General features: G+C 38.2%; 1 protein-coding gene across 3 annotated transcripts in view; it reads right to left on the reverse strand.

The window, feature by feature from the left end:
- Positions 1-13,256, reverse strand: part of OCRL (OCRL inositol polyphosphate-5-phosphatase) — a 48,733-nt gene that overhangs the window by 14,459 nt on the left and 21,018 nt on the right. For all 3 annotated transcript variants that reach the window (XM_012458725.2, XM_012458724.2, XM_012458723.2), the window contains exons 10-17: positions 13,037-13,153; positions 12,751-12,938; positions 10,797-10,908; positions 9,325-9,434; positions 7,651-7,786; positions 2,231-2,341; positions 1,419-1,584; positions 931-1,166 (exon numbers count right to left, since the gene is read on the reverse strand). In XM_012458725.2, coding sequence (XP_012314148.1) covers positions 931-1,166; positions 1,419-1,584; positions 2,231-2,341; positions 7,651-7,786; positions 9,325-9,434; positions 10,797-10,908; positions 12,751-12,938; positions 13,037-13,153 — 1,176 coding nt within the window. The remainder of the gene's footprint in view (positions 1-930; positions 1,167-1,418; positions 1,585-2,230; positions 2,342-7,650; positions 7,787-9,324; positions 9,435-10,796; positions 10,909-12,750; positions 12,939-13,036; positions 13,154-13,256) is intronic.

The raw sequence follows: 13,256 nt of genomic DNA on the forward strand, positions 1-13,256 counted from the left end.
ACCTCACCTAATTTTCTTTGGTAAAAGACCAAGAATATACTTTTGTAGCCCAAAGAGATCTGCATACAATCCAACAATATTTTCATTTAGAAGGAAATTTCTTAACACAATGAACTTTATTACTAAATCAATTTACATTATTGAAGATAGTAAGTACTTCCTTCATAAAATTATTAATATTATAGCTTAGCTTGGGGAGAGATGGGAAAATCAACCTCCTTTCCTTTCTTAAGCACGTCACATTAAATATCAAATTTCAATGTACAATATAAGTATCTGGAATGCGGATAAAATGCAGATTTGTAAGCTCCACATCCTGAGATTCTGATTCTATTGCCAGATGTGAGGATGCCTGTAATAAGTTCCCCAGGGATTCTGATGTAGGTACTCCAGGGTTCCGGTAGAGTTCTATGTTTCCGTAAGCAGCAAAGTTTGACTCTGATTAGATATAATGGGGTGTTAGTAAGAAATACTAAACTGGGAGTCAGGAAATCTGGGATTTGTTACTAACTGATGGTATTCGACTTTGGGCAAGTCAATGTCTCTGTGCCTCAGTTGTCTCATATGCTCTGGGAGGATAATTCTGTCCGCCCCTCTTAGCATACCTCATGTACATGCTAATTTATACAAAAGTGACTGAAGAGTATGAAGAGCTTAACAAATAAGCATTCTTTCTTTCAGAGGGGAGTCTTTAATCTTATTTGGTGAGCTTAGTATTATCTATTGTACTCCCAACAAGAGCCAACTGCAGATTAGTCCCCCCTCTTTCCTTAGGCTTAACCTAATCAAAACAGTGCTAAAGTGACATTCTTATCATTTGACATCCCCCGCAGCCAAAAGAAGACAGAAAGCACAAAGATAATGAGGACATCACTTAAGTATTATGAAAATTAAATGTAAAAGAGGTGTATGTCTTGGGACAGTTCTTACCAAGTCTATGAGTTTGGTAACAGGAACTTCTCGGATTGGTCTTTTCATGCGGCACAAAGCCTCTAAAGATGTACCAAAACAGCTTGGGAGGTAATTTCCACTGATGGTCAAGAAGTAATCTTTGCCTCGATCCAGGTGAAGGACAAGAATATCTTCAATCTTATCTTCTCCCGAGTTTAAGATGGTTACAGAGTCTTTGCTGACATACACATCAAGAGAAATGTCCACTGTCTCATCTGAAATGTAAGAGATGATACATGGTAATAGAAAAACTTCCAGTGGGAAAGCAAAAAGAGTATAAGAACCAACAGAAAAGTGTCCTCTAAAAAAATCATTAAGCAATGATGGGGAAGAGATAGGACACACAATAGAGGTATAACCAATATGACAGTAGAGGTAAGAGACATGTGTTTAGAAAACAGGAAGTTATACCAAGGATGGGAGTCATGAGGACATCAAGCAGAGACAATGGTAAAGGGAAAACTCACTTGGCTCCAAGTAGCCCTCAAAGGGTTCAGCCCGAAGCCATGGCTTGCAGTACTGGCTGTCATTAAGTTTAGGGATGAAAGAAAAATGGCAGGGAACCTGTCCATTGTTGCTGATCTGGAACTTCTCCTTTTGTAGTTGCCGAAACTTCACATTTTCAAACACAAACTGGGGAATAACAGACAGACACAAACATGCATCACTAGTAGGGGAAGTAAGTCAGTTGGATTATTCCATGGAGGATATGAGGAATAAGGTAATTGTTAAACAGGTGTGCAGATGCCATAGACATTCACCAACTGCACCAACTTCACAGCATCCACTTGCATATATTATTATACTCACACCAGCAGAGAAGGAGTTAGGTGGCTCTTGCTACTTCTCCAGGCTACTCTGATCATTCCTAGGATCCTAAGAGGGTAACCCAACCTTGGTTCAGAGCATTCATCCTGTGACCAAGTCCTGGTTTCTGAGATACGAATTAACTAGCAACTCTGAAATACTAAACAAGAGCAGCTAACAACAGAGGACTTACTACGTGCCGGGTGCTGTTCTGAGAGCTTCACATGTATTAACTCATATAATCCTTACAACTACCCCTTAATCCAGAAAAGGAAACTGCGGCTCTGAGCGGGTAAGACACTTGCCTGAGGTCGTACATCTAATAAATGGCAGTGCTAGGATTGGAACGGAGGCAGTTTGATGCCAGCAACATGGGCTTAACCACTTTGCTATGTTGCCTTTTCTAAGTAGCAGTTTCTTCTGTGCTAACCACAGTGGGCAGTAGACAGGGAGATCATGTATTTTTGCTCACCTCCCTCCTGCTGAGTTCTAAGGAAGGAAGGAAGTCATTTTCCATTCTGTCCATGATGCGTACAATATCTTCAAAGACTTTCCGGTACCTTCGTTCATCCACAACCTTCACCTGAAAGAAAATGTATTCTCTTTTCAGTCTTATATGTTTCTAGCTCATCTCCCTTGGAGATTATCTCACAATTTAAAACTGGTCATTACAGCAACCATTTAAAATAAACTGTGGTGCAAACAATATCCTCACTTTCTATATCTTGTTTCACCCACAACTTTCACCTGAAAGAAAACAGATCCTTGATTTAGTTTTATGTGATCTCGATTTTTATATCTCCAAGCATCTCTAACAATGTTTAAGAGGTCACTAAAGTAAACATAAATTCAACAAAGCATTACAGAAGCACACACTTTAAGGTAAAGGTAAGATTATAAATTGAACAAAGCATTATAGAAGCACACACTTTAAGGTAAAGGTAAGATTACCTGGCTAACCTCCTGTAAAAGTTAAACCCCTATGTTAAGAACCTTGGCAATAATAAATACTTGGGAAGAATATTTTCTTGCTTCATTGTTATTTGGTAGTGGAGAAAATGTGATGATTGTGGTAAAAATGATTTCTTGCACTGTAGAAAATGACAGTGTCAAAACACGGCAATTACTGTTTCTAACAATTATAACTTGGTGAGGTGGCAGAAAATATTATTAAAAAGCTTTTAATTCTATTAGATTCTATGTACAATACCAAGAATTATAATATCACTGCTCAGATTATATAATAGCAGAGATATATTAATAAATGGAACCTACAGCCATTTTAGAAAATGGCTGAAACAAAATGTCCTAGAGTAAAACCATGACAATGGATAAACACATCTCGACTGATAGATAAAAAATTCCCACCTGACACAGCACTTTCAGCTTCCTGATACAGCTTTTTCTAAATATTAAAACTTCATACAAACCAATGCCAAAATTAATTTAATTAACACAGATTTTAACTTGAGAGATTGGTTTCTTTTTTAGACTAGGACATTTCACAGAAATCCATGTCAAAAAAATTGATACATGCAGCAAAGGTTCTAAAAAGATGTGAAAAGATATGCTGGTAAGACTGTTGGGAAATAGGAATGCTTTTACACTGTTGGTGGGAGTGTAAATTAGTTCAACCATTGTGGAAGACAGTATGGCAATTCCTCAAGGATCTAGAACCAGAAATACCATTTGACCCAGCAATCCCATTACTGGGTATACACCCAAAGGAATCTAAATCATTCTACTATAAAGACACATGCACACGTTATGTTTATTGCAGAACTACTTACAATAGCAAAGACGTGTAACCAACCCAAATGCCCACTAATGATAGACTGGATAAAGAAAATGTTGTATATATATAGCATGGAATATTATGCAGCCACAAAAAGGAATGAGATCAGGCTGGGCACGGTGGCTCACGCCTGTAATCCTAGCACTTTGGGAGGTCGAGGCGGGTGGATCACTTGAGGTCAGGAGTTCAAAACCAACCTGGCCAACATGGTGAAACCCGGTCTCTACTAAAAATACAAAAAAATTAGCTGGGTGTGGTGGTGGGTGCCTGTAAATACCAGCTACTCAGGAGGCTGAGGCAGGAAAATCACTTGAGTCTGGGAGGCAGAGGTTTAAGTGAGCCAAAATTGTGCCACTGCACTCCAGCCTGGGCAAAAGAGCGAGACTCTGTCTCAAAAAATAAAAAAAAATCATGTCCTTTGCAGGGACATGGATGCAGCTGGAAGCCATCATCCTGAGCAAACTAACACAGGAACAGAAAACCAAACACTGCATGTTCTCACTCATAATTGGGAGCTGAACAATGAGAACACATGGACACAGGGAGAGGAACAACACACACAGGGCCAGTCAGGGGGTAGGGGGATGAGGGGAGGGAGAGCGTAAGGACAAATAGCTAATGCATGCTGGACTTAAAACCTAGATGATGAGTTGATAGGTGCAGCAAACCACCATGGCACACATATACCTATGTAACAAACCTATGTTCTGCACTTGTATCCTGGAACTTAAAATAAAAATTAAAAAAAGATGTGGAAAATAAGAACATCAAAGCTGAGTCAAATATCTCAGACGGTGGAGTTATTTCACATACTTGAACTGTAACTCTTAGAGAACTGAGGATCAAACAATCACTTTACCATCACCAGGGTCCATATTATAGCATTAGGTTAAGATAAATTTTTTTATATAAATTTTATACTTTTACAAAACTTTGCAACTTTTAATTTCCAAAAGTATTTTGCACATATCTTTTTACTTTCACAACCTGGAAGGCTACCAAAGCAAGGAATATTTTTGTTCTGATACTTGAGAACATTAAGATACAAAACAATCAACAAATTTGCTCACTGCCACAGTTAGTATCAAAGGTGACATCTGGACTAGTGTAAGACTCTTTCCAATATACCAGATATGTGACAGAATCAACTTGACTATGTCTTAAAAGCACAGCTGCCTGGACCTACTAATCACAATCTCCAGGGGTGGGGGCCCATGTATTCATACTTTTTTTTAAAGCTAAAGAATTTTTATATCCACCGAAGTCTGAGAACAAATGCAACAGATCACAATACCAAGTGCAGGGGTGGAACCCTATCCCTGCTTTATCTCAGCCAGCCCACAGCAAGTCTTCTGAAATTAATTGGCCACGGTGCACTTGGCTCCTTTGTTAAGTCACTGGTGCCAATGGTGGTGAAAATGTAGTGTGGTTTTTAAAGCCTCTAATCACAGCATGCCCAAGAATCCAAAACACAGCGTGATTACTCAGTAAAATCAAACCTTTTCTCAGCAGGTTATCATGATCACCGCACTTAATGGCAAATCAAGGATAATGGTGGGGGAACCCCAAAGAATTTCACTACTTGATACATCCATTTTAGTAAAGGAAATTACTGACAAAATTAGGAATTTGAAAAAAAAGTACAATGAGCTAGGTCTTTAGGTAATAAGATGGACAGCTCTCTAAGACACACTGCTGATTAAAAAAAAAAAAATCAAGTTGTAGACCAATATATACATATGAGACTGCTTATGATATACAGACACCTATACACAAAACAGTATTTTGTCTACGGGTGAACAAAAAAGCATATACAAAGGTCTAGAATTGCACTGTCCAGTACAACAGTGATTAGCCACATAGGGAATTTGAATTTAAATTACTTCAAATTAAATAGAATAAAAAGTTCAGTTCTCAGTTGCACTAGCCACATTTCAAGTACTCAATAGCCCTCTGCGGCTAGTAGCCACTGGACTGGACAGCACAGATACAGGATATTTCCATCATCACAGAAAGCTCTATTGGACAGCACTGGTCTAGAAAGACATAAACTCATAAGAGTAGTGGCCTGGCTGGGGAACTGCGGGTTAGGCAAAGTTGAGAGTAGGAGAGAGAATAGGGATTGAAGAACTTCTGATTTATCTGTTAATTCTGCTTAAATTTCCTTTTAATTTTTTTAAAAGCACTTGAATTACAACTTAAAAATCACTAAAAACTCAAAAGGTAGATCTTTATTAAAGATACACAAAAATACACAGGAAGCCTGAAAAAAAATGTAAATATACCACCAGAAGCTCTGCATTAACGTGTAGGGAGCATTAAAAACATCCCAAGGTTTTGAAAAGAAATACAAACAAAAAAGCCAAGCATAACTGATCAAACCAAAGAGGTTAGTGTTTGAGGAAAGATAGCCTCTCAAAATGGATTAACAGAATTCAAATGAAGATAAGGGGGCAGACTTCAGGTACAAACCAGACATTAGATGGGCCAAAAGAAGTTATCTAAAGGTGTATTTCATCAGGTTCTATGGAATCATAGAGGCATTGTGGGGTAGCAGAAAGAGCATAGAGTTGGGAGTTAAGCCGACTTAAGATTGGAATCTCAGCTCTCCTCCTAGTTGAATGCTCTTAGATAAATTATTTAAACTTGCTGTTCTCCATCTGCTCATCTGTTAAATGGGAAATACAGTCAGTCATCCCTTGGTATCTGTGGGAGATTGGTTCTGGCACTGCCTGTGTATAACCAAATTCATGCATACTCACGTCCCACAGTTGGCCCTCCTTATACGTGGGTTTCACATCCTGTGAATACTGTATTTTCCATCTGCATTTGGTTGAAAAAATCTGGGTATAAGTGGATCTGTGCAGTTCAAACCCAGGTTGTTCAAGGATCAACTGTATTTAAAGCGTTGTTGTGAGGAGTAAATGAGATGCATGCAAACTGCCTCACAGTCCATGGCACACAGCTACTAGCTGCTATCTCAGGAACAGTTACTATTATTGATGATTATTATTTTAAACTTTCAAAATAGAGAAAAGTAAAGTGATGATTGTCTTAATAAAATTTAAAATCTACTCTAAGATCAATAACTAATTTTGATCGTAAATGAAAAGCTCCAAAGTCTTTCTTCCTTAAAACAGGAGCAGGATAAAATAAGTTGGTGACATCTATCTCAGAAGCCCCCTAAATTAACACACACACAGAGGACAGAAATCTATCTCATTATGCTCTTTACTCATTAATCTTCATGAGTATGTACCAACATTACCCACACTTAATAGAGGAGGAAACTGAGGCATAAATACGTTACATAAATTGTCCGTGGTTACACAGTTAGAAAGTGGTTGAACTGGGATGCAAATCCCGGAAGTCTACTACAAAGTCCGTTTTATTAAGCACTCTACTATATACATTCTGACAGATTATATGACTATAGAGCTGGAAAATGCACAAGAAAGAACCAAATGTACTGTCTGTAATAAATCAGCATGATTACAAGATATAACCTGCATACCAATAACACACAGTTTAAAAATACAATGGGAAAAAAATTTTACTCACAAGAGAGACAGAAAATTAAGTAACTGGCCATTAATGCAGCCCAGGATGGAATAGAGTTAAAGAAAAAATTAAAACCTATACTTCTGGACAAGATGACTTCACTACAATAGGGATGACACTACATCTCTTAAGGCAATATACAGATTTGGTTGTATTCTGATCAGTCTGTGCCTTTGCTCCTGCTATCACTACCCTTCCACCCAGAATCTCTCTCCTGGTGTTTTCCTTCCTTATTATCTGTCTGAAAAAACCTAGTTAACTCTTCATTATGCATACTTACTTTAGGAAGCTCAGGTTACCACCTAACCACTACATAGCATGAGAAACATCTGTGTCACTAAAAAGCCTGGAGCATTAAGAGCTACACAGACAGCATTTGGAAGGGTTGGGGGCACTAACCTCTCAATGCTGCAAATAGTTATTTGATTATGGAACATTTATGGCTCACTCAATTACTGATCTGTTCTGAGTCTAAATAATCCTCAAGTAATTGATACTTAACACACAAATAAATGAATGTACAAACAAGAGTTTACCCCAATATGGAAGAGGGCACTAACGGGCTTGTGGTCACTGGTTTTCAGTTCCATGTGACTCCGATAATTAAGCTGATTAACATTTGTTCCTCTCCAAAGAATTCGGTCACACCAGGCTGGAACCCGGCATTTCCCACTGTAAGTAAAGAAATGAGTTATAAAGAAAGTATACCACATAAGAACATAATTACCTACCATACTGGTTTAGACCAGGGTTAGGCTCTCTTGTTATATGCTCCCAAAGAAACGTGTACTTCTCCTTCCCTAGTGACCCCTGCCTATCATCCTCCCTACTATTTTGCAAGCTGTGAAGGGTCTGTATTTGCTTGTTTGCCACTGAAATCTCAGAACCTAACAGGGTATCTGATGCAAAGTAATTGCTCAACGCATAGCTATCTAATGAATGAATGGTTCTGTTCAGATTGGGAATACATCTTCAACAATGTCACCATAGGAGAAAATATAATAGCACATTCTTAAAATATCCTCAGAAGATTTGGATTATATATTTTGAACACTTCCTTTTCCTTTACTCTATGAGCATCAATGACACTTCACAATAGATAGACAGCTAATCAAGACTAAAACTCCAATCTTCTCTTCCTAGACTGAGCTTAATATTTGGAGAGGAATAACAGTATTGATTTCTCCTTTAAACTCAGACATTTATGGACAAGTCTAGCTTCTTCTAACAGAGAAGAAATAAAATCAAACCATGTAAGTCTGAGCAAGTATCAGTCCACAGAATACCCAGGGTAGGGAAAAAGAACCTATTCATCATTCTATTAAAACAATCAACACCTTGTACACCTGATCCAGAAAGTGACACAGATATTTCTCATCAGTAGCTCTTCAATTGACTCTCAAGTCAGGTGAGTGAAAGAAACAGAGCAAAGTGTACAAGATCTAACAGTGTCATTTGCTGGCCTGTTCCCTAGGAGCATAGCAATATCAACTCCTCCCCACCCCAGTACTCTCAGAGTTCGAAACAGCTGAACATGCCTGGGGATTCTTTCTCTCTCAAGTTTCTGTGCTCAGCCAGCTAGGAAACCGTAAGAAAGAAAGAAACGGACAGTAGGTAGAGGACAAATAGTTACTAAGAACTTACTGGGGGCACTTTACTAGGGTGATTAGGAAATCAAAAGGGTCTACTAAACAGTGGTTCTCAGTGTTCTCCAGCAGTGGCAGATGTTAGGTCCAAGTATCAGTAGTTTTTGAAGTTCCCTAAGAGATTCTAAGGTCTTTCAAGGATTAAGAGCTACTGTGCTAGAAGAACCTTTCAAGGCTCCTTGCCTTCTGGTATCCTGAGTTAAACAGCTGAGTAGTTTGGAAAAAAAAAGAGCCAGAACAGGTAATAGGTAAGAAATAAAGGCAAGATCAGGAAGGCAAAAATTTAACCAAGTCTGCTGAAGTGAGAGAAATAAGGCACTGTAGGCAGCCCATATAAGTAATAACTTGACATATAAGTAATAACTTTCCTACGATAGGCTCACCTTTGAGTATAAATGAAAGAAATACTCTTATTGTTCTACAATAGCATGGAGGCACTGAGCCATTAGGTTTTTATATCTGCTTATGGCATGGCCTAAAAAATTCCTAGCCCCTTACCGATATGGAGGGTCAGAAATAAATCGAGCCTTAACCTTTTCTGTGAGAAGGTTCTTATTACTTTACCTGGAATCCCACTGGTCTGTTTTAGAGTCATACTTATAAGTGGGGATGAACTTGATTTCCCCTTCGTTGAAGTCAACAAAAGCTTTTTTCTGTGTGCGCTGAATATTTAGCTACAGGTAGAAAGAAGTATCAAATAAGCAGGTTAACACTATCTTAATATATGAGATAATCAGGTTGATAAGCCACTGTTCCCATTTCTAAGTAACTAGTTACACAGCCTTTACAACTGTGGTAAGTGTACACAAATGGAATTTCTGTACCTTATTAATTAAATCTCAGCATTACCACAGCATCTAAACTCATCCTCAGATAGGATGCTTGTTATTAGCATATCACTATTCTTTCATTGCTAATAGTAGCAGAGGGTAAAAAGGAAAAATGCAATCTGAATAATTGTAAGTTCCTTGGAGCTGGGCAGGAACCATCCAGCACAATTTTAATGTAAAGAAAAAGCATACAAATGTTGAATGAATAATTCCACAAACCAAATTCAGTGAATAGTTACAAATTGTTTGGAAAGAGCCTCACTCAAATATTTTTAACAGAGTTATATAACTCAGATTTTATCCTAAATGTACCCCTTTTGGAGGCAGAATAGAGAAAGAAAATGCAAATAAATTAGCCAGCCAACCACAATGTGAAGGTAGACACAGACAAGAATGGCTCATGACAAAAACCATTCTACTGCAAAACACCTGAATGTTGGTTACACCTGAAGGTTGAAAAGGCTCTCATAAAGATTTAGACATTTGAATGAAGTCAAAACATTTTCTTCCCTCAATAAGAAGCATTCACTTTTAGCAGCCAGTATCCATATGTTGAAGTAAAAATTCAAGTCACATGCCAGGTTCTGAGTAATTTACTGCCTCAAATACATGGAAACCAGGTTCTTGAGTATGAAGTTTTATATAAATGTTACAGAATCAATGCTCTTTCTGCAGGTTTTAAATACCAGCTAGCTTCAACTTATCATCTAGTTCCCATGAGCCCATAGCCTATGCTGTTCATCCCAGACAAACTTCTTCGCTGTGCTTCCGAATCCCCCTCACAGGGACTCTGTCTTTTACCTCCAAGCTGTTCCTCAGCCTGCCAAGTAATCATAGAACAGTTTTCCCTGTTCCATCTGCCAAACCACATCAACATAGCTGAAGGCTCACTTCCTCCAGGAAGTGTTCTCCAATTAACCCCACCCATTCACCAACTCATTTATACCATCTCTGAAATCTCTTCTTGATAAAGACATTTTGAATAAATGTTATACTTACTTTTTATCACTAATGTTATCTTCCCTCCTCCCATCCAAGCGTTTAATAAAAGCACTACAAGTCTCATATGTGGTCAATGCATCACCAGTCACACTGTTTTTACAAGACAATAAGACCTCTGCATCCCTTCCTAGAGTAAGATACCTCCCATAACTAACAATCTCAACTCCCATTAGGAAAGTTCTTATAACATGAAACTTCACTTACCTGGTCAAATTTCAAGAGTCTCTGAAGGTCATTCCTACTAATAAGACTTTTCACCTCACTGGCATCAGGCAAGCAGAGTCTATAATTTAAATCTCCCAACCATATGACAACACTGAGGATCATAAAATACATGAACAGAAGTGGCAGCAATTAGCATAAAAAATCAGAGAAGGATGGAGAGAAGAAAAATGGGTAAATTACTGGTAAGGGCTCACTCACCACTATCTTACAAGGGGTTTAAAGTTGTAACTAATCATTTGAGGGCAACTACTGTCAACACCTGAGAGAGACAATGGATTACCAAATAGGTGGGAGAACAGGCACTCTATACATGAAGAATGAAAATGGGAAATATTATGTATGGAATTCAGAGGCCAAGGAGTTAATGTACTGAGAAGCATGCAGTTTATTTGCTGGAGTAGTTTCAAAATTTTGCCTGGCTGCTAGCCAGGTCTTTAGGGGAAGAGAATTTGAACATTTTCTGCCTCTCAGACTCCTGAAGTTCTGCAGGCTCTCCACTAAGGTCTGCATGGTTTGAGTGACAGCTCTCCCAGACAGGACCCACTAAGAAAAGTAGCTCTAGGGTTCTCTAGTGTAGCCTAATCTGTCTACCATTGCCCAAGTCACAGGCAGAAAGGAGACTGGCATTCCATGGGATCCTCAGCTCCCAATAACAGCAACAGGCCCTTAGATGTGCTGAGAGCCCCGCAAAAGGAGACAATGCAATTACCACGTCAAAATGGATTCCCCTGTTGAGTGGTCTCAAGTTCCCAACAGGTCATTCTGACAATCTCAAAACCAACATGAAATTTATGGAATCTGGGGAAATAAATTAATGGAATTTCATGGCAACTTCATGACCATAAATTTTAAGGCCTTGACCTTATCACTGTGAAACAGAATTCCATATGATCCTAATTTCCTAATTATTAAGACATTATGGAAAATAGCTGAATCCTCCTCTTTCCCCAATTACTCTACTCCCCATATTAATTTCTTTAAAACTAATCATTTTCTACCACCACCATATCTACTCCTCAACACATCTCTGCTTCTATGCTTATTAAATCCCATTCTTCACTGACCTCTCTCTGCTGCCCCTATTTTTAATAAGCACAGCCATTAAAAAGAATAGTGTAGATCTATATATACTGGCTTGGAAAGGGATCCACAATAAATAGGATAAATACAGTCATATACGCCAAGTACATATGTATGTGTTTATATGTGAATACAGGCTAGGATAGCGCCGTTTAATAGAATCATAATGCACCTCACAATATAATTTAAAGTTTTCTAGTGGCTGCATTTAAAAAGAAAAAAAAACAAATGAAAATATCAATAAATTTCATTTCACTCAATACATCCAGATTATCATTTCAACATGTGATCAGTATTTTAGAAATCAAGATATTGTACATCTTTTTCCTAAGTCTTTAAAATCCAATATAGTTTATGTATTCAGCATATCTTAATTTGGACCAGTCACTTTCAAGTACCTAACAGCCCTATGTGGCTACTGGTTGTCATATTGAACAGTACAGATCTAAAGGGATACACACCCAAGTATTAAGAACAGTTTCCTTTGGAGAGAGGGACTGGCTAGGTAGAGAGTAAGAAATGAGGAAATTTTACTTTTATCTTTTATTACATTTACAATGAATACTTCTATATTATCATAAAAACAATAAAAACTGACCCCAACTATAGATCCTCCAGCATTATTCTAGATGCTCCACTAATAGAACTATCCTTTCCTCTGATATCAAGTCTAATTTCTCTGCCTCAATGATTCTGTTATTCCTCAAAATCCCTCTCTTCTTTGTTACCCTAATCCCTCACTAGCAATCTTGACTCTTCACAGCTCTACAGTATCTCACCACATTTAATCCCTTCACTATCCAAACTCTCCTGTAGCCACTACTCAAAGGCTACAGGTGAGTTAACCACTTACTCATGTTTCATGATGTTCAATTGCGGGAGGGTCTGGTTTGGGACCACAAAACTAATTCTTGCACAAATGTCCTTATAATCTTGATTCCTTCTCTCAAAGTCCTCCACGTGGGCAGCCAGATGGGAATTGACAATGCAAAAGGTGGTGTTGTGAAATACAAATCTCACAGCTACCCCACCTTTGTTTCCCTGTTAGCAAGAGTAATTATTCAGTTAGTGTACAGAACTAGCAACTGAACTTTACGTGAACATAAATACTAATCAAGCTCATTTCCAAAGTAACACACCATTTTCCCCATGATTCCAGTTCCAACTGTTTCTGTAGCAATATCACGAATATATTGACACTGATCCTTTCTGGCAAATATAAGGAGCATCATCCCAACAAGGCGCACCAGTTGAACCTATGAATTCCAGGGAGTTACAAAAGGTTAATGTTAACACCAATCTTTGCCACATAGCTAACTCCCCACAACTAATTTTCCATCAAGATGATATACCGATGTC

Source organism: Aotus nancymaae, unplaced genomic scaffold, assembly GCF_030222135.1.
Source record: "Aotus nancymaae isolate 86718 unplaced genomic scaffold, 86718_ANA_hifiasm-v0.15.2.pri h1tg000004l, whole genome shotgun sequence".
Classification (NCBI taxonomy): Eukaryota; Metazoa; Chordata; class Mammalia; order Primates; family Aotidae; genus Aotus; species Aotus nancymaae.